This window comes from Acyrthosiphon pisum, chromosome A1 (genome assembly GCF_005508785.2).
Source record: "Acyrthosiphon pisum isolate AL4f chromosome A1, pea_aphid_22Mar2018_4r6ur, whole genome shotgun sequence".
NCBI lineage: Eukaryota > Metazoa > Arthropoda > Insecta > Hemiptera > Aphididae > Acyrthosiphon > Acyrthosiphon pisum.
In genome coordinates, this window is record NC_042494.1 from 18,135,764 (window position 1) to 18,159,914 (window position 24,151).

Genomic DNA, 24,151 nt, shown 5'->3' on the forward strand with positions numbered 1-24,151 from the left:
TATTTATATATTTTACACACTCGATGTCCAAATGTAAAGGTGCGCATGTCTTGTAAAAATTCGTTACAAAATTGTGTTGAATCACACAAATTCTACCTGCTATATGGTTCATATTTACATTTGAACTACCCATGCTTTCATACTGCTTGTATCTATAGCAACACGTAGGGTATTCTATAAAACGAATATGAAAAAGAACCCGCCCAAACAGTCGTGTTTATTAAGTGTATATTTAAAATATATAAATAAGATTCAAAGTAAATACGCACAAACAACAAACGCGCACTTTTAATTAGAAATTATAATCTAATTTTGTTTTCATCTGGTAATGTGAGTATTATTAAGTTGTATATGTATTCATATATATATATTATTTTGCTATTCAAATTACACTGTCATAATTCTGGTTTGTATTGTTCATAATAAATCATTGTAACTTGAATTTACTTCTAAAACAGCAGAATTCCATTAGAGTTAAGTATTTTCATTTTTTAGAACATTCAATTTCGTATAGAATAACAATTTTATTATATTATTTGTTTAATGTGGGTTGTAAATAAAATGTATGAATAAATATTTATAGCAATATAGGTATATTTGAATAGTGGAGGCAAATGCGTGATACGGATATGGTACAAAGAAAAATGTTGGTTTAGGTTTATACATTTATGGGTGATGGAGTTATTTTTCTTACATGTCTGAAGTGACTAAAGAGGTACCTACTTTTTTGTTGGATTCATTTTTACTATAATTTATTTATGTCATTCAGGCAGTGGAACTTGAGTTAACTTTTAAGTTGTTGGGATATTCAAATAATAAATCATTTATTTGTTTACTTAAATTTTTATGTGTACTATCTATCAATTATTTAATAGCAATAATGAAATGGACTAATGTATTAAACTGAATTAGGTTTCAAATATACTAATATTTATATTTGATAAAATTATAATTTAATACAAGCATGTTTAAATGTATAGTAATAAAAAAAATCATATAGGTTCAATAAATTGTATTCTCAACCGAATTAAATACCATATGAATTATTTGAAAATTATGTGTGGTATTGAACATGTAAAAGTTTTCCTAGTATTTTTGGTGAAAACAATAAATTGGTTAAACGGTTTATTTCAACTGTGAAAAGTTTTAAACATAAATTATAAAAATAATGAATATTAATGTTCAAATGGCCCTGAATTAAATACTTGAAAAGAAGAGTTTTTATATATTTTTTCTAAATTGTGTGATAACTATTTACTTAAAAATGTGTTCTAGATAATGTTAATTACCTTACAAATATACAATAAGTATTTTATTACGTGACAAATTATTTAAACAGGTACTAGAAAAACATGAGTTCATGTGTTAGGAAACAAAATATTTGTTATTATTAGGAATTCAATAATTTTTTTTTTTAAAATAACAAGTAGTATTAAAAAAAAAATATATATTTATTATTATAAGTTAATTTTTTTTTTTATAACAATAAAACTTGACAATTAGTTGAGAGTGCTTATTAGATTTAATTTGACTTTTGAGTGTTATATTTATTGAATAATATATTTTTACGGAAATCAAGAAAACGTAAATTTAATACGCATTTTTAATACCACCAGTTTTGTTGACTTCAAGGCTAAAATTTTGGTTTTTTTTTGTTATCTTAAAGTGTATACACTACTAAACTCATGTAGGCACTTCATATTGTTTCAACCTTCGAGTATGTGGGTGGACACAGCCACAAATAACCAAAATTCGGAACATCGCATCGGTGCCCTAAATATTATGAATATTGTTACTAAACAGTCTACAAGTGCTTACTTAAACATATGTATTTACTGTTAAAATATATGCAAATAATTTGCATTTTCGAGTGAAAACAATTTAAGTACTTCTATACGCAGCAGCTTTAAAATTAGTAAATAGATATAACGTATTCTTTGACACGTAAACAACTGTTCTTGGTTTTGATTAAATTCTTTAAAGTATAAAAATAAAATACAACCCTTGGCCCTCGCTTATAAAATTGAAAAATGTTGTTCATAGAAAACGTCTGTTTCCAATGGTTTTTGATTTTTTCTGCTTGAAATCTAAAAACTATATAATATACTATGATAAGCGATGAGTTACTTTTGACTTATAACTTGGTTGCGTTTCCTTCGAAGCAGTGATCGTTGAAAATAAAAATCATTTTCGAATAAGATAAATAATTATGTTTATGCGTACCGTACTGCTGCTGCAATAATGGATTTCGTATTTTTTCTCGACGTTTTTATTGTTTCTCCGAATATGAAAATCATCTGTCGGTTGGGGTTTATTTTTTTAAACAAATTTTATCACCGGTGGAAAATATGTTACGGAGGTCGAGCGCCAATACGCGCGCGTGGTTTCCAATTTGCAAAGGCCATTCATCAAAAAAAAAAAAAAAGAAAAAAAACGCAGACACGAGCCGCCGGTAAGGCTGCCGCCAAGTAGGCTGCAGGACCTGCAACTTGAAAGCGATCAATCTTGTTGAAGTGAGAAAAGAAAAAGTAAATAAAATAAAAACAAAAACAGCGCGGACAAAAAGAAGAAAACATTTATCGTCGGAGAGAGGAAAGACGATTTTTCAAGACGCGCGCGCGGCAGACGATTTGTTGAGATATTCATTATATACGAAGAGGGTGAATGGGAGGGATGAAATTATTTGAACCGGGTATGAGGGTGGGGGTAGTGGGGTCGCTAAAGGATTTCCTGGACACGGCTATACATACATATTTAATATATATATATATATATATTATATATTATATATACACACACGGTATTATGTGCGCATGGCGCTTATACCGAAAATCAGCCAATAGAGATGTACTCGGGATTACTAGCCGCTTCCGAAATCAGAGCTGCTGCACCGATGTGTGTTACGAAGTAATCGGTATCGTTAATAAAGTACCAACGGTTATGTCACACTGCAACGATAAGCAGATCGATGCGATCGTATATTCATTGAAATTATATAAAAATAAATATTACATGATACCACCATATTATAAATTATAATAATATTGTGGTAATATATTTTACCATATTGTTTATCGTATAATATTATTAAAACATTTAAAACAAGTCACGTGGACGCGTTGAAGCATAACATAATAATATTAAATTATGTAATAAATTATGTCGATATAGGTTTATTATAATATTATTGTGTTTGCAGTTTACTGTTTACTCAATAATCGCAAACACGAAATTCTTTACAATACACAAAATCGATACTATTACGGACTTACGGTACGATAATCAGTAGCTGGTATATAGGTATATATATCTACCGAACTGCAATAGTGGAATATATTATATATCGGTGACACGTTTTTTATCAAAATAAAACAAAATATGTACCTATACTTATTTTTTATGTACCTAATACATATTCTAATAATTGGCTATACGTATGTAAAACAGTAAAAAAAAAAATGATAAGAGATTATTTTTACTATATAAACACAATTAATTTTGGGTATCGGTGTTTTAGTTCCGACGAGCTCAGGTGTGCTGAAAATACGATTACGTTTTTTAACCAACTCCCACTTGGGTATTTGACATGTTAATCTAAATAGTTTGACACGATATTTGCATACGATGACCGTAACCGCACGGGTTGCATAGATAACCTTGGGTGTGGGCTTAAACGCTATATATATATATATATATTATAATATTAATATATATACGTCTTTAAATCTACACAACCGTACTCAACTATTCAAGTGTATACTATCATTCACATGTCGTATTCAAACAACGAAAGTGTGAAATCCACTGATGTACAAGGTGATTAATTTAAGTGTCTTCTCATTATTTCTAAATTATTTTCTGAATGACAAGATACACTTTTAATTTCATATTCCAAAGTCCTATAGTATAGTTAATTAGAATTTTGTTTAATTTTAAGTTTAGATGAGCGGAGTAGAGTGGCCAGGGGACCCCTTAAAACGTTGGTTCACTACTCCACTCGTCTTAACTTTAAATACTCATAACTTATAAGTTATAACTAACTAAGTAGGTACTAGGTACCGTTCAAAATTCCAATTTTATGTATCTCAAAATATTATGTGGAATATGAAAATAAAAAAAGTAACAATAAATTTTTTTTTTTAAACGTTGTTTTGTAATAGGTACCTACTTAATATCAAATTATGTGAAAATAATATTTAAAAATAACGTGAAAATTGTTTGAAATAATAAGTACTTATTGATATAGAAACTGAACACCTTGTGTGTAAAAAAATCTTTCGGACGCTTCCTCATCGTGTGGTATTGCTGCACGGTTTGACTTACACGCGAGTACCTGCACGACACACCACACACGTCGAAGACAATAGGTAATATTCCAGTCACCTTTATAGTCAGAAAAATTGTGAATTTAAGTTTATATGTTTCATACGTAATACGTATAGTGTATAGACTAATAGACTATAGGTATAGTGGGTAATATGTATACATATAATACATGAATCGCGAATATATATCAATAACGTTACTGGTATACTATTTCAGTTTATACCTACGTTTGATACAATTAATGTGATTAATAAATGTGTCGGTGATTAACCCGAAACAGTATATAAGTCGTTAACGCGTTGCTACGCCGATGAAAAATCAGTGGATTTTCTAAATAATATACAACACATACACGCATTTACCGCCTTATCTTATTCTAAACTAAATACTGCATACTTCAAATTAAATTGAAACCTATAAAGGCTATCATCCATCAATGCATTTTAATTTTATAATAATATAATATTGTACGATACCATTATACATTTATACCTACATAAAGCTCTGCGAAGTTTTGTAACGTATAGAAAAATGTTAAGCTTAAATAAAATATATCCCCACTTAGTACTCAGTGTATAAAAAAGTGTAGACGTACAGTATAATATATTATTGTGTAGGTGCATTGAGTGCATTTATTTATTAATAATCAATTTATACGTTTAGGTATAAGTTTTGATTAGTCGGACTGTTGAACACGTTGGTTTCATACACATTGCATTAGATGCGTATATTATAATATAAGGTGAACACATTACTAATTTATAAAAAAAAAATGGACAAGTGATTTTAGCACAACTCTAAAAACTAAAAAGACGACAATATGTTCAAAACAGGGACAATCCCATTTTAGACGGGACGTACAGTCATCCTAGCACTGTGATACACTAATACTGTAATAATATATTGTTTTAATTACACGAAGTCTAATTTCACGAGATTTATGCATATACGAGCTTTTAATGACTGGATATATATATTATTTATTATTGTTTTTGTCTCATACCTCGCTGTACCTACTACATAGATGAAATACCTGTTTATCGCACCACTTGCAATCATATACCGTGTATGGATATGCATAATATAATATATTATTAGGAGTACGTACCTGCGTGGTTGTAAACACATTGTTGTTTCTATTTACAATTATAATCTAATACATTAACGGTTTTTTGTTTGTAGATTCGAGTGCAGCTTTTTCCGGTAGTCGATACACTAGTCTGTAACCCTAGACCGGAAAAATTTATGCACGTGTCGCATGCACACCGTTCGGAGAGCACACCGATTGTCTTGTCACAGTTATGTCATAAAGCCGTTCGGACGCGCCTGCGCGCCTTGACCCGTTATAATAATATCATATTATAGTGTACCGCGCGTGCATGTATAATATTACATTGTTATTATATAATTTACACCGTCCGACCGTGTCCCATTCGTCCGGCTAGCCGGTCCCCGTACAGCCAAAATCGCCGAGTTAGCCGTTAGCCGCCCGAGCGCGCGCGCCTGCGCGTTCACCACGTCCGCGGTGGGTTCGTACCGGAAAATGGAGGACCTGTACATATCTTCGGCGACGGCCGAGTCGTGCACCAACAACAACGTGGACGAGGACTCGTCGAAGAAGAAATGGAACGGTGGCCTAGCTATCCTGCAGGAGACGGCCGAGGACTGCGGAAGAGGCGAAGACAGCGGTGGCGGAGGGGGAGGAGGTAAGCCACCAATGTCGCCGCCGGAGCGCAGGAACCGCCGGAAGTCGTGGCAAATGGGGCGGCTGGATAAGAAGCGCCGAAAGAGCGTGTCCGTGCTCTCGCCCATACCCGACGCCGAACAGCTGGACACCAGTGCGCGCGAGTCGGCTTACTACAAGTCCAAACGACCCAGCTGGTGGAACATCTTCGCGCACGATAATTGGGCCCGGTAAATAATTACTTATCATACTATTAGGTATAATAATAAGATAGTTATAATATGTGAAAGAAAAAATAATATGCCTTCGCTTCTTTTTATGACACTTATATATTGGCTATGCGAGAGCCGAGGACCCTAAGATGAGTCCTAAGATACGGTTCTGCGGGTTTGGGGTTCTGCGAAACGTTAACTATTATAATAGTTAAAAGGTCCAACAAATGTGAAGGTTAAGTTAGGTTCCAAAGTTGTGCTCAGAAGTTTCAATTGTGTGCATTAACCTTTAATAATAGAGTGCATATTGATTTATTACCAAATTTAAAGGTACATGATGGGGTTTTTACGATACTTAATTATTAAGTGAGTTTCCTATGAGAATTTCTTGTTGAAATATTTTACATGCTCATAACTTGCTTAAAAATTAAATTATCGTAGAAAAACTCTCGAAAAACGTCATTAGGTACCTGTTAAGTTTGATCCCAGGTCAGCCAATCAGGGCCGCATTTAAGGGGGGGGGGGCACGAGCTATCAACTAACCCGACCACCAGTATTTTGGGGGTGCAAACATTTTGTCGTTGGAAATTTGTTCCCTTGTGAATTATTAAAACTTTCAAAATATAAATTATTTCAATAACAATATAATATTATTATATGCTGTTTGAAATTAAATGCAATCTAATGCATTTATAGCTATTAGCGTTCGAGGATTATTAATGATTAATGTTCCTTAATAACTTTCCCAATTTTTTGTAGTTTCAATATTCAATAGACATAAGTTATTTATAATAATACGGCGTATTTTGCAAACGGTGTGCCTTCTACAAAAGTACAATAAATTATTAGACTACAAACTCGAGCCACAGCATTTGTGAAACCTGTGTAATTGCTCTTTCATTACTCGGCGTTGTTGATTATTTATTATATATTTATTTTGTATTAATTTAATTATGGCCGGCAAAAAAGAGTTAAGTGAATATCAATGCGTAAACAAATTTTGTAAAAGATAAAAATTCACTCAATGTTAGTACTTCTTATAACACATGCAGACAAATTCAAAATATGTTTCAAAATATATAATATTAATTTGCATATAGTTTAGCTGTTTAGTTTTATTAAATTTGTTTTATTTTGTTCATATTAATATAGTCAATGAAGAAGGTACCTAAATATGTAGAAAAAACTTATATTATGATAAATTACAAGCAGAATTGAAATGAAATTATTCAACAATATTATTAAAAATCTTGTCACATTATTGTAAAACAAATATTATTCTTTACTTTATTTATAATCTAAAAAGTTCATGAGGATCTCGCCCATATTTCCTGTGGATATAGGCCCTTCAAGTGGGCGCCAATTTTTTTTTGCACCTGGTGCAAAATTTCTAAATGCGGCACCGTAGCTAATACTTTATTATTAAAGGTAGTTATTATACGACATCGAAATTGTCGAAACAAAATAATTGAGTTATGTTGTACGGCGTACGTTTGTAAGACCGGTGACACCGTGATATGCGGATACGTTGTCTTCTTAAAGCCTAGGTAGTATAGGTACATAATATTCCATAAAAAGTTTAGTTGTTGGTACCGCGAGATATCCCTGTAGGAAACTTTTGGCGCACATGTAACGTATATAATTCAGTACATCTATAGTCTCCTCTTTACTCTTCCCGGTGACTTTCACGCAAAAGCTCAAAAGTCAAAGATAGAAAATATAGCTTTAAGAGTTTTCTTTAGTGTTTTTACACCTTTCTCGGCGTTAACAGCATTTTGTTTTTGTACCTACATGGATGTATTGTATTGTATATATTTATTATAAAGTATGGTATTATGCTAAGCTCAATGTCTGCACTCTATGCAAAATTACTTAGGAAATAGAAATGTGCTTTATACATGTAACTGTGTTAAAATAATACCACCTGTTCTATAATACCGCAGCTGTCTGTCGGAAAGTACGACAACTATGATATGGATTTTGAAGAGTTTATATTTATTGTAATTATATATTCCGTATGTAAATGGTATTAGATATACTGTAAACATATTAGGTGTGGTTAATAAGTTAGTGTCTTTTTGTATACGTGGATGAAAAAAAATGGATTTATATAACAGTAATTTTACGGATAATAGTTTGTGTTCTGATTATGTTATTAAATACTCAAGGTAAACGTATTACGCATAATTTATGTTCAATTTTAAATATTCTAAAATAAATGTATTTTCATTTAGATTGCATTGATTTTTTTCTTGGATCGGTGCATGTTGATAATATTATATATCCATATCAAATGTTGGGGGAAACTTTTTCATTTATGGTGGAGCGAAAGATATGATTTCATGGGAAGGAATGTTAGTGTATACATATACATATAGCTATCGGCTTTATATCGATCAATATATTATCGGGTAAATTGTAAAAAGTGTAAACTTATAGGTAGTAGTCTTTGCTGAGTTATTTCACGTACATAATATAACAATATTCAAAATAAGATTTTTTTTTTTTGAAATTTTGGCTGGTATACAACATTTTATTTTTATTATAAGTGTTCATATTTTAGAAAATTTCATTTGTATTATTTTTACGAATCTTGAAGCTACTATGGGAATATTTTTTCTACATTTCCATAATTTTAACAGTTTATTGGAGCGTTTAAACATAATTAAGGGCCAAAACAAATATTGCCAAAAATATGTTAATCAAAGATACTACTTCTAGATCATAATGATTGTTATCATAAAATAATAATTTACAATAATACAATATAGTATTTAGGTATTTATATTATATATTCGGGTTTATGACATGATAATAGAAATATAGAAAAAAATTCAAATTACATAGGTAAGTAATAGATTTTGATTTTAGTTTTAATAAATTGTCATTATTTATAATTAATTTGTTATTAATTATTAGATATAACTTATAATTAGGTTCCTAATTACTTTCTATAATCACTAAAAGGTATACTGATACTTTCAATTGATTGTTAAAATGTAGGTTTTTACTGAGATCATCTAAATTTATAACGTTTAAATAATTTAAATTTGTTGTCATTCGCGTTCTCCACATTTTATCATAAAAGATAATATTATTAAATAATAATTCTTGAATGCGTGATATACTGCTATCGTATATGTGACCATTCGTAGGTCATTAGTGAAAAACAATCTTGATAAAATAAATTATGTAGTGTAAGAAATATAATAGAGTGGGTGAAAGTAAATCATTCTATTGTAGTTTATCATATTGCATTGCTGAGGATAACTATGATCTATGATGATATAGGTAACTGATGTAGGTAATTTTAGTCAAAAACACAGCTTAAATACCTATAGATCTATGGTTGCATAAAATATGTATAGAATCATATATTCTGTGTTCTTATATTAACATGTTCGCGCGAATAGACGTGACAACAAAATGATAACCTACACTATTTTGCATTGAGTGTTAGATTGTTGATATCAAATTATCAACACAGACTGCTCTTGATTCTGACAGTCTTTATTAATCAAAATATTACCAATAAAATGTTACATAATAATATAAAATATTTTTTTTTTCAAAAAATATGATTCTTCAAACATTTTATTAACAACATTATTTATTTTTACATCCCTATTCCATATTAAATAAACCTTTTAATTGAGAAAATATTAAAATTAAATATTATATTTCTAAAAATGGTAAAAAATATACTACAAAAACATGTATTTTACAAATAAAACTTGAATTAGGTAGATATGCCATTTGATTGGTAATTAAAAAATAAACATTGATTTATTTTTAAAATAAAAACTGGTTGTTGTAAAGGGGTCATTATATTTCTAATATATTATGTTCATGGTTAATTTTTATGTATTTGACAATGAAACAAGTACAATGTTCTAGCTTTTATTATGTATTCATTGCATCATATAATATATTTTTTTTTTTTTTATTAATATTAAGGCATTCCTAGCTAGAGAAGCTATCTAAGCCTAATATAATATATGATTATGTTGTAATTTTAATTGAAATTATTAAAAACATAAAAAATAGGGCTTATTTTTTAGAATAAATATTTATTTTTCTTATATGGGGATCGCCCCTTTTTCCAACATTGATGTTGTTTAAATTTTGTAGGTTATTATGGCGTTGTGCAATTCTCCTTGAGACACGAAGTCATGAAAATATTATTATTGAATAAATTCTCTTTGGGTAGGTAGTTTTAAATTGGTTTAAGATGAAATCAACTTTTATGGTAATCGTCTGTGATTGAAAGTCAATTTCTTTAAAAATTATTAAAATACATAATATCGTTATGGATTGTTATCGGTCAGTGCATCTGACCACAAAAAATGATTTAGTTGCTATTTATTTTTCTTTACTAAAACTTCTGTCTTGTCCATTTATTTTGATCGTCCTTAAATCCTTGACCTATATATTTACTCAATTATTAGGGTATATGTAGCCTTGGACCTGTAAGAGTGTTACGTTTATCTTTGTATATCTAAATGACGATTTAGAACTAAAGTATACGATACTTACATTTTTATAGTCGCGCCTTCTTAAGTACATATTCTATTTAAGGTGTTATGAGCCGTAGAAAAATCTGTTCTTTTGATCCTGTTGAATGGTTCATTATTATTTGATTATTACAGTAACTTTTATTTTATTCATTTTTCCGTATGTGATGATCGGGAGCCCAACCCATATTTACACAATGTGGTTTTGGCATAAAAGAAAATAAAAACAAATAAACAAATAAATTTAATACTCAAGAAAATTCATTAGGCAGATTAAAACAAAGTTAGTATTCATCTTTTTTTGAATATTGTGTCATGCAATAATACATTTTTATTTTTCAGTATTGTATCGTTGCTTGGTAGTTATTTTACATTTATCAATAGATGAGGTTTATAATATAAAAATTATTTTACAACATCTAATGTAAACTGACGTCAACAGACAACAATCAAAACAATTAACTATAAAATATTTAAATTTCTTTTAATTTTCAAAACTCGGTCATAACCATAATGTTTAAAATTAATAACACGATATTATATTATATCCGTTTATATAACATTATTTCAATAAAACCTTGATACTGAATTCATTTTTCAATTTTTGTACCGTAAAGAATTTTAATATGTAATTTATTTGAATTATTAATTATTTGTCAAATTATTGTGTTGTCCATTTATATAGGTACATAGTACTGGTTTACACTTCCATAGTGTCATAAGCGCAAATTGACTAAATTTTTTGGAGGGACTCAAGCCCCCCTCCCCATAGGTCATATTGCTTAGTACCACAGAATATAAAAATTAGTACTAATTACTAGATTTTGAACTGGGGGGACTTGACCGACATTTGGAGGGACTAAGTCCCCCCAAGTCCCCCCTTATTTGCGCCAATGTGTAGTGTACCTTCATGTATACCATTGTCGACTGTCGTGTACCTACTTAGTTATGAGTTGTCTATGCGAAAAATGATAGATCAGTGAAAAATAAAACCCATACAGGTAGTTATACTAACTACTATAATGAGTACAGACTACAAGTATACTGTATACTTGACTATATATAGTATTTTGATTACATAGGTATTTATCGAAGTTTGTATTTTGTATACTTCGTACTTAGTATATTATGAATATTAGAACACGTAATCACGAGCTTTTTGTTTGATTACGATTATTCCAAACTATTATTATATATGTTTAAGAGCAAAGTAATCGTTTTGACTGGTTCTTTCTTGCCAAACGATTTGGTTGTACTCAGTTTTATTCATGAAACATTATGTCAAGTTGTATATGGGTTCTGTAGACTTTTGTAGTAACATTATTGTTCTGTTCTTTTATTGCACTAAGAGCTCCGACTTTGATATACTCTTTACTTGAATATTTCACTAGAGTGACGTTGTAAAAGTTACATTTCTATTTCATAAAAACTTATTTATTCAAAAGACCATTTATTAAATTTCGAATACCATTGTTTGCGTTCATGTGTCTGGAACTAGATATCTAATGTATTATAAGAAAAAAACACAACTGTTAGTTCTGACAAGAGCAAAACTACCCTTAAATAAGATATCATATTGTTTTGATTCTCATTGACTATTATCGTAAATATTTTTTATGTTAGTACTTGGGTTGATGACGATGATACTGACTATATGAGTAGTGAGTACTGAGTATTATAATAATTTATAATTTACAACAAAACCAGAAGTTTATATATTGAACCAGACGTATAGAGTCTGTGCATGGAATACGATTTTAACTTTTAAGTACAAGCAATTATCGAAATACACATTTACCAATAAACTGCTTTGTGCCTACCGACCATTAGTTTAATTTATTTGGTTTGTTGTACAATATACCTTAGTACCTTACTGTAGTTTTAGACAAAGTCAAAAGTTTTATTTTCTAATCGGTTGAGTGTTTTATGTAACACCTTTAAGCACAACAAAAAGTTAGATATTGCAGCACTTGCCTCGTTTAAAATATACCAAATACCTAAGTAAAATTCAGACTAACATATGACATAGGAGCATGCCATGTAATATAGACAAAGTTACGATGGATAAATAGAGTTTACAATTATAATTGTTATTTTGATTTAGTTTATGTGACATATTGGAGGTCACAAGCAATGTAGGTAGACAATTTTATAGATATCCGGAAACATTAAACTTATTTATTATGATAGATGTATTTTAATTTTCAAGTTCTTAAAATCAAATTAAATTATTTAAAGAACATAACATAGTATATAAACATTATAAACTCTGGATTTTACAGTTTACTCCATTTGCTTGCAAACGGAAGCTTTATGTATTTTTCCTTGAAATCTTATCATATTTGTCGTAACAGGAAATAAAATTTAATGGGTAGATGCGGCATAATACCTACGTGTATTGATAGTATAATCATGCGATTGTTAAAGAAGTAATCATAAAATATAACCCTGACGGCATATTAGGTATATATATTGTATAAGCGGTGGTTCCTGAGCCTAATTTTGTATAAACGTGCAGAGTAAATCACAATAATATTAATAGGAGTGAATTAACTTAACAAAACAAACAAAATAAATAAGTGCGCGATATTAAATACTAAAAAATATTATAAAAAGTACCATGTTGGTTTAGTTGGACTGGTATAAAATATAGGTACTTAAAAGTTGACAAAAATTAGGTATCCGAATATTATATTTGGTCTATTTAATAGTGACGCGGAAGTAATTATTCAAATGTTTTTTTACGATATTTTAATATATAAAACAGTCGAGAAGTTAATAGTTGTAATTTAAACCCTGTTATGAAAAAAATATTATTTCCATTGTTTCCATCAGAAAAAAAAAGAATTTAAATAAAAACTTTACCAACATAACAAACGATTAAATTAAAACGTAAAAATTCATTATTATAATATATGTACTAGTTATAATATCATATACCTGGTTTCATCAATTTAAAATTACTTTATACACATCAATAATATAAAAAGGGCAATAAGCATTTGTTGAAATTTAAACGGTTAATTAAATGTATTTAGTATTTATTTACCTACGTAGCTGCCTACTTAGACTTGACAAAAATTAAGTAATTTGGCTGTTAAATCTTTATTTTGTTTTAAATGTTCCGTAGGAATATTATGATTTAGTATATGTATAAACTGAAATTTATTATCATTAAATGCACAACAAAATATGCGTAGTACAATATGTGAAGGCTGTGTGTTTTTGGGGCGGACGTTAAATGAGACAAATTGTTTTTCTTTTCTAAACCGCGTGGTTAATCTGAACACTGAAAATGTGGATAGCTTGGGCGTATACGTTTTGGAACAAATCCAAGACACCGGTCGGCTACTCGCGAATCCCTCGCAGTAATCATGTCCGACAGTATATCCTCCCACCTACTTGATTTTTTGATCCTTTTATACAGTGGATAGGGTTTTATGGGATTTTAAGGGTATTTAAAATTAAGTTAAATTTCTTCTATGAATTAACATATTCCACACATACTTCTTTAGAGTAGTACACATTATAATAACCTAATATATTTCGAAAATTACGTCGTGTCTATGAAATATCAATTTAAATATTTGGTAAATACTTCAAGTGTATCGGTAAAATCGATTATATTGAAAACTAGTTTCCCGTAAAAATCCCAATCATTTTGAAAAATACCCACTGAGAACTTTCTGCTTTCGGCCACATCTCTTCAATACTTAAATAATGACTAAACTCTTTTATTTTAACTTTATTAAAACTGATGTGTTTGAATTCGTATTTCTTTTTATCATAACTGTCAAGCAATCTGTTACACAATAATTACGCTCATTAATATCTTGAATAATAAGGACAGTTCATAAAATAATGAGTTACGTGACAGAATAGACAGAATGAAGGGACTTACCAGCGGAGGGGATTTGTCAGTATGTCATGTAGGTCTATATAAGTACCTAGTGGTAAAATAATACTTATCAAATCATATTATTTTCAATGAGGTGAATAAATATTTTAGTGCCTAGGAAGTGCAATTATAATTGTGCTTTGAATTGTTATCATATTACATTTTCACTCAATTAAGTAAAAGCATTTTTATATATACTTAGTATTTACTGCAGTATTTTTTAAGATGGCTCTTTACTCTTTTTTATTAATAACACCACTGTAAAATACTAGATGGTTTACATTGGCAAGGACGGACAGGACGGTGCATTAATGTATTTAGAGTATACACTGACTAATAAATCCTACACGTATTCAAAGTATATTTTTATATTATATATTTTTTAGTAAATCTGTATACATTTGTAAAATTAATATCAATATTTTTTCAAAAATGCACAAATCTATCTGATTACAAAAATAATAATATATTCATACACGAACTACCTATTACCTATTATATTAATCATTATATTGAATATATTGTATTAATGGTTTGAGTTTAATATTCCAATTTAGTTGAAAAAATAATTATATTACAAAAATATTCAATAACTTTCAAACTAATTTATATAATATAGGACGTACCTATATTAAATATTATATTATATTAGTTATACTATATTATGTCTATTACATATTACAATATCTTATTATTTTATTTTTTAGTTATTTTACACAAATAAAATTATCAGCTTTTTTTAAAAAAAATGCAAAGTGCAATTCTGCTTTAGTATTATAGCAAGTATTATTAGTAATTGCATTACAAATTTTCAACACAGATAAAATCATAAATCAAGTTCACGCTAAAAAATTTGATAAATTATTAATTACTATTATATTGTTATAAATACGATTGACTGTTGATACCCATATTTACATTTATATTTACTAATAAACAGCATTCATAAGGTTATAAGTTTTAAGTGATTTATTTATCTCAAAATTTTAAAACTCTCTTAACATTTGATTTTGAATTTAAAACATGAATTTGTTCAAAATTAAAACTTACCTAAAGCTGATGGAATGTGCTTTGAAATATATTTGGTTACATTTTTATGACTATAAGGGAATTATAATCATAACGATATTTAATATTACTACTATACGTAGGTACCTATACCTACATAATATAATTTAACATTAAAATTAGTTTTTTTAAGAAAATATAACACTCAATAGACACTCTGTGAAACCTTTTATTTATAAGACGTATTTCTCTTAAGAGTTAGATGATTTTATTTTTATAAGTACATACTTAAAATAATTATTGCTATTGTTAAATTTAATGCGCAATTTCTAATACCCGTCAATTTTTGTCAACATTTGCATAAAACGTTTGTATAAATTAATCGTTTTAAGCTTAAAAGTAATATAAATTAACGAAATTATTTAGTTAATCAATCATTATATCAGGGTTGTCACGAGTTGGAAGTATATAAAAGACTTCTTTAAGAGACTTATCGTTTCAAAAAATAAAAAACGTTAATTAATTCAAAATTTACCACAAGCCTTACCCCTATCAATATGTTTAAACAATAAGGATAAACAGATAAAATATATTGTATAGAGTTAAATAGTAAAGTAAATTCATAAAAAGGGTAGTTACTTAATTTTTTTTTCGGAATCAGAATAGGACAACGTAAACTAACTTTGATTTTGTCAACACTTAAGGTCTTTTTAGCTAAAACTGATGGCAGTAGCGAGGCGCCCCTTATAATTAAAAATATATTTACTCCCGGTAACTTTTGTCCGTTTATAATATATTAGTTTAATATTTCCATTGTTTGATTTATTTCTACCACTAATTACGCATCAGAATGTTAATGTAATTACTATAGAGTTCAATATATTATTGTTGTGCACCTGCAGTATACTATATATGTTAGTTATGACTGTTATGAGTATAATTACTAGACGACTATATCTACTAAACGTACATACTGACATAGGTACTGTGTTGTGAAATCGCAGGGCGTAGGTATTTAGTACATTATAATATTATACTATAGATTTATACTTTTATCAACACAATTATGGTATAATATGATGATCGTATAAATATATTAGGCGTGCAATGTAATATAACATTTAAACGCATTTGCCGCATAATGTACCTCCTCTACAAATAACGGACACTATAACATATAGTTTAAATAATTTAAGTACAAATTTAGTTTTATTAGGTAGGTATGCTATAAATTCATAATATATTAGAATATTAGATTATTATACAGGGAAAATATAAAAATTCTAATGTTTTAATAATTATTATATTGGTGTGCTTCACTTTTTTCGGCCTACCTACCTATAATAAATTGTTAGCATACCTTTCAAAAAGTTGAAATGACGCCTCTGAAATAAACAATTATAGTACACAATTTATTACATTTTTTTTATGTTTCTTTGTAACACTATTTAAAAAAAAAATTAAAAAGTCCTGACCACCACATAAACTTCTTGTATACGCCCCTGGTCTAAAATGTGAAGCTATTTCAAAAAATGTTGAAGTTAAAATAATTGTACAATATATTATTATCACTCGGATTTTCAATATAAATAAATTATACATTTGTTATAATCGTTTACTATGTGATATGTATAATATAAATACAGCTAGGCATCTTAGTAGCTTCTAGCTTCTCAGCCTCTATAGGTGATCTATATGTCTAAGTCTGATATCAGCTATTTGTCTTCGTGAGGATTTCCACGTATATTTTCTCACTGCAACGGTAGTCGGTGGTAGATACCTAGTTTGTCCGGGAATAGGTTGCCTGCACATAATGAGTCGGGTGAAGAGATCTCTCCCCCCTCTGGAGTTCAGCATCGGTGTTTAATGTATTTTTAATTGCATCTATGATAATACAAAAATTATTATCAAATCAGTATTAAATAAATTAAAAAATAAACATCATTGTCGAGCCACAACAACAATAAAAAATTCAAGAAGTGGATTATATAACCACCTGTGCCGTGGAGGGGGAACACGTCGTGAGTTAAACATTTTAATCGCTCTCCCCTCTCGCCGGCCGGGCTTCGGATGCGCCACTTTGGGTAGGAAATGTACATAACGGACATGCGTAACGTCGTAATGAGTGTGACGGATTTTATAGCGACAGGACTAATGCTCGCTCGTGATAAGGAAAACGATCTGTGGAAAACCGTTCGAATTCAGTTCGGTCGCGTACACCGTACCTACTCGTACATTATATTATCTTCACCGCGCGTGTTCATCGCGAGTACTGTTTAGCCGCAAGTCGAGTGTGCCATTAAAAACGGATAAACAGTCGGTCGGCAATCGGCCACATTACACATACTACACACTGGTGTGACTGACGCAAAGCATGTCCGGTAATCCCGACAAATTTCCGTAGTATTTCCGCACGCCATTCGGTCAATATGATAAGATTGGACAAGTTGTTGAAAAGGTAAAGTAAATTCGCACGCGAGAAAAGCAAAATTTAAAAAAAAAAAAAATCGATCGCTTTATACAATATGCACACCTAGGTATATATTATAATAGTTATTGTTTTGTTGTGCGCATAGCTGCAGGTTATGCGTGCGTATACCTACCTATATACACGTATAATAATAATAATATATAATATAAGACCATAACTGCTGGCTGCTGCTGCAAGCACTACCGAGTAATTTTCCTCGGTTTTAATTCGCCAACGGCTCCTCTTCGCCGGACTAGTATTTTTGCTGTCATTATAGCGGCGGTGGCTCGCGGGTACGTGGTATATGGTTCGGAGGGGAAAAACATACACGTAAAAGCCGTAACACAAAAAAAAAAAATTACAACAATGCCGTAATAATTGTCATTTGTCAGTTGTGGCGCATGTACGGCTAATTATTAACAGACATGTGTCGTTTCCAATTTCCACGCGCGCACGCACATTATGAATATTATTATTCATCTCGTCTGCGGTTGTCGTGAGTGTTATTGCGACCTCAAACGGTTCTTTTGAACGTCACGACTTTTGCCGGAAAACCTATTCCTATATATATATTTTAAACGAGCTTAATTTAAATTCATCGCACAAGTTGGCGGCGCACAATAATGACCGCTGCATTATTATTATTATTATTATAACGAGCGAATCTGTAAATTACTTTTTCCGTCTGCGGGCACTACTCTAGTTTTTCGAAACATTTTCCATCTCCGAGTGCGTGAGGGGTGCTTTTAACGTTATTGTTATACGGCAAAGTGTTGCTATATGTTTGTCTCGCGTGCAAAACGATTTCAGACGGGCAGACTGCAACTGCAGTCGTAGGTATACTCGTCGTTATACTAGTCGATTATTTGCGGTCGTGATTTTATATTCCTATTATATATATTATATTATAATATGGTATCACGTAGATAAAATATAATATTACAATACGCTTAACCGAAAAGTTGAACTGTGTTCGGCGAATGATGATAATAATAAATAATTGTATAAAGTCTTCGATTAATTATGGAGTTCGTATATCACATAATTCAATTAAAAATGATTATGTGTAAATTAAACTCTAGCCAAACTGCTATATGGAGTACACGACCTAGTAATTATAGAATAGTAATTGCGCGGAGAATTCGAGTTCGTGTAGTGGAATTCATTATAGGCTCGTCGTGAATAAGGTTAAATTATTTCTCAAAAAATGAATAGTTAATGTATTATATGTTTAGTGTTTACCTTTATTCAATATTTACAGTTGTTGTTTTGAATAACTGAGTGCTTTAACGCATATGCATCGATTTTTTTTTGTTCAATATAATCGTCTTTGAACTTATAATAATATGTCAATGCGTTGTCGTTAAAATTAAATTGAATTATTAAAATGATAAATGTAAAAAAATTAAAGTGGTGGTTTTAAAGTGTTTTTACCAACTACCTAAAAATGCTTGTTAATGTTTAAAAATAATATATTTAACACTCAACCACTGCAAATAGATAATATATTATATGTTATTATATTGTATACATTTGAATACAATTTTTCGATTTTAATTACTCGTATTATATTGCAGTTTTATACATTTCATGTCCTAAAAATCGTATTTTATTGTTTTAGTAAATTTTGTTCTGTATTGAGATTGATTTTAAGTTTAACATTAATTATTGTTAACTAAAAAAAATTATATTAGTTTTTTATTATTGATATACCTTGTTGTTAACATCGACTACAAAGGACATAAGTTAAGTATACTTATGTAATATTTTTTAAATATCTAGATGGTAGTTAAACTAACTTTAGTTACCTACTATTTAAGAATTTTTAACATGCGAAAGATTGTTGAATCGTTTAATTTCAGTCCGTAAGGCATCCTTTCAAAAAATGTTTATTCATTTATAGATTTTAAGTTATTACCTACCTACTTCTATACAACAGTAAATATTTGGGTCGCTTGTTTTTATTGAAAAACACTAAAAAAAATTTGAATATTGAATAGTACTTAAATAAATTGATACATTTTCTATGTAAAGATATTCTCGTTTCATTTTTTTTTTTCGGAAAACTGTAAGTGGCTGGTTATAACATTTTTAATAACGTAATTATAATCATTTAAATGTTTAACGTTGAAACATACTTCCATTCAAATAGCCTACTTAAAATAATGATCCATATTTTCCTTATATTTATATACATTCCTTCCTTATACGTATTATTTTAAATAGCAGACGTTTTTTATTATATCAATTTAACAATGATTTCGATTTACCAACATGTAAGAAACACATTTTATCACCAACAATATTGATTAAATAAATGGTTTTAACATTTTTTTTATTTTTTAAACATTAACGATTACTTAAACCGACGCATAGTTCCGTAGTAAATGTATCTCTTGTATGTTTCTGTAGTGTTTATAACATAGTAATGAACTTAAAAACAACTACGGAACAGAACAGGACAGCGAGTTATACGAATTGCTATGGGAATACATACATAAATATAAATTCATTCGAATTATATTGCGCGTTATTTTACAACATGGAATGCCACAAAGCATTTTGAATTGTCGAGAGAAGGGTTCACAAGGGATGCGGCTTAAGAATTTAATTTTCGGAGAACTCTACTCGAGAAATAAAAACCTTGGTAGATAGCGAAACATTCTGTATAATAATAGTTAACGTTTTTCAATATTTTGATTAATTTAAAATCTCCAAAATCAGCGTATATAAATGTATATTATTATATTTTTACAAACCGCCGACTCGGCTTTTATAAATTTTAATAGAAGTAAATCGATATAATAATAATAATAATGTTATGACAGCATAGAGAACCTCATCGGTATTTTGTTTTTGATATATCGTTTATTATTATTATTATTATTATTATTGTTATTGTTTTGAGTCGAAAAGAGGCGGGAAAACTTCCGGGGGAAATGTAATATCCGAATGTGTGTATGTGTGTGTGTGTGTGCTCGTGGATGTATCCTGTGTATAAATAATAGGAAAAAAATGTATTTATGCAAAACCGTGCATATAATGGACATTGCGACATCCGGTTTGAATTCTGCAAGCGCGCGCCCGCTGAGAATACATAACATTATATAAAGTCGACATTGATCCGAAACCGCAAACTCGGCACCCTGCTGCAATAGTGCAGTACAAAAACGTACGTCGCATATTATTATAACGAATATCCCGTTTATAATATTATATTATTTCGTGCGTCTTCATCTCGTCCGGACCTTATATATTCCGATTATCGTCATGAATATTAATAATAATAATAATAATAATAATTTTGATTGCAAAAGTGTCATCCGATTTTGCAATTTGATAGATTGATCGTCAATCGACAGGGGTATCGGATTTCGATACCTGCGGCGATAGCCGATATTATATTATACAATACAGTAACACTATAGGGTATATATGTACTCTCAGTACAACTAGGCGCGTGTTAACAAATTAAACGGGTTGCGCTCTTATAACATAATATATTATATTATACACGATGCAAATATTATAATAAACGTAATAAATGTGTAGTGTATTGCAGACTTTTGTTTACGTACATATTGTGCAGTGTCCGGTGATAATTAGATCCAATGACATTTTAATTGGCCCGCTCTGTAATTTAACTAGAACGAATTTGCGTTTAAGCCGAGATCGATTGGTACGCGCATATAATAATATAGACAACAGCGAACAAACAATAATAATAATACAATGTTATCATAGGTACATATCGTTTGTATAAAGTCGGATGATCATATTATATTTATAAATCTGTCCTGTCCTGCCTCCTACCCACAAATTGTAATAGATAGAAACCTCAACCCGATGTCGGTCTTTAGATTTTCTATTTTTATCATCACCTCCAAAGGCCATGGGCTATGATAATAATCAGGCAACGGATATACTAGAATTTGCATATTTGTCATAATGTAAGATGCTTAAAATTTAGCCAAGTAAGCTTAAAATTAGTTTCATGATATTATGTATAAAAGTATAGAACAGAATTTAAAACTTTATTTTGCATATTTTTGCATATTTAACAGTTTTTTAGACTGTTAACTTTTTAATATATTTTGGAATCTTCACTTGTTTAAAACGTAACTAAATATAATATAGTAATTATGTTTTTAAATAGTTCTATCAATTGCATATTATAATAATTCGATTCAATTTTTAAACAAAATCTAAATTACATAATTACTCTGACGTGTTGAATGTTGATATAGACTAATCGAGTGGATTTTTCTTATATAGCCTTTCGATATTAAATTAAAAGTCCTCTAATTATAATATAGAAATAACTTAAAATTTGTATGGCTGTATAATAAACGAATTTCACTATTTTTAAGGGACTATTTGTAACACATATTTATGCGATTTTATGTGATATAAAATCCCATTCCTGGCTCATGGCTGCTAGTAATCACTAATCAGAATAACAATAATAATATGATAGTATTGATTTAATATAATTGCTTATTCCGTGTGAATACATTATTATGGGTTTTAAATATAGAGATAAACTTTTTATCTATACATCACTATATTATAGACGTACGACGGTTGTCGTTAAAACCTACTCGACTCGACTTCGTATTGCTCAACACTACAAAACTCAATGCTACAATTCTTATATCTGTGCTGTACACGATTTCAGAAGTCCCCTGCTGATATAATATCAATATAATTGCGTTTTAAACGATAGCGGATATTGTCGAGTGAACTGCAGTTTTCGAGAACGTTTCGTCGCGTTCTTTCTGATTATTCTACTTTACTATTCGGCTTGAATCGCTTTGAAACTCATTTGGGTGGTCGCTGTCGCAATATCATACAGTAATAATAATAATAATATATACGGCGTGTTATTTATACTCGCGATGTAGGACCCACACGCGCGGGCAGGCCTCGACGGTTCGACACGGTGTACCCAGTCGCTGTTATAGCCGATAGTCGGCGAGTCGTACATTATAATATATTATCATGGTTTGCTGTAGTCGTCCCCTTACTAATTTGTGCACTCGTTACGTACAGTTTTATGTCACGACGTATACAGAACAATAACACGCTCGTGCAATAAAACATTACATTGTCAAGCAACAAATTACGCACGCCGGCTAAATTCTCTTGACAGTCGGTCGCGAACTATGTGCATCAGCGCATTCGTGTTTCGTTATTTAACGCTTGTTGTAAAGGTAAAATACGCGTAGGTACCCTATATAATATTATACCTAAATATACGCGTTGTGAGAGTGCGGTAGTAAACGCGTGTAAAGTGCCAGAGTGAAACGATTTTTTTTTTTATGTTTTTTTGGGATGTGCGAGAGGAAATCAAATTCTAATGGCTCGTATTTTGGATATCGTTTTCTTAACATTGGGTAAGAATCGAGTTTCGAATATATAATAGGAATACGCACCACCTACCTACCAAGCTTTTTCGAGCTTTCTGCGATTGGTTGAATGTTTTGAAAACAGATTTTCACGTTCGTCTATTTTCTAGTTCGCATTTTGTAACCTGCAAGCTCAACCTTAACTATTTTTCTAGTCATATGATAGGTATAAACATTTTAAACCAACAAATATCATAATATATTCACACACACTGTCTACCTTTTTACGTCGTATGAATACACAATGTTTATACTTGTTGAACAAGCATTAAAGGCTTGTATATTGTAATTTCTCTAAAATGTCGTTTGTTGTTTACCAAATCTTTGTTAACGAATTGGAATTAAAAAACTAACCGTTTTATTGAAAATCTTTTTTTAAGAAAAAAACAAAACAATATTATGTAGATAAGTAATACTTCAAACGATCGTTCAAATCGAGTAGGTGCATATTATATCATTGTCCATTGATGTATTATCTAATGTTATTTAAGTATGGCAATGTTTATCGATAGAACTTGGCTATGTTTACGCAAGCAATAGATGACTGCGTCCCAACTCCTATAATGTAACGATAATATTGGCCTATAAAATTTGGTTGTTTATTTGGCGATTGAAATTTTTCTCGTTTTAA

The 24,151-nt window shown here is 29.9% G+C and overlaps 1 protein-coding gene across 8 annotated transcripts in view; it reads left to right on the top strand.

The window, feature by feature from the left end:
• LOC100161626 (oxidation resistance protein 1) overlaps nt 1-24,151 on the top strand; it is a 190,348-nt gene that overhangs the window by 45,943 nt on the left and 120,254 nt on the right. For 5 of the 8 annotated variants that reach the window (XM_008186203.3, XM_008186202.3, XM_016805528.2 and 2 more), the window contains exon 2: nt 5,509-6,240. The exons of 1 other annotated variant lie outside the window; for it this stretch is intronic. In XM_008186203.3, coding sequence (XP_008184425.1) covers nt 5,870-6,240 — 371 coding nt within the window. In that variant the 5' untranslated portion in view covers nt 5,509-5,869. Of the gene's footprint in view, nt 1-5,508; nt 6,241-17,240; nt 18,101-22,460; nt 23,509-24,151 lie in introns of those variants that run through there. 2 more of the 8 variants (XM_008186208.3, XM_008186207.3) reach the window with 2 other exon arrangements.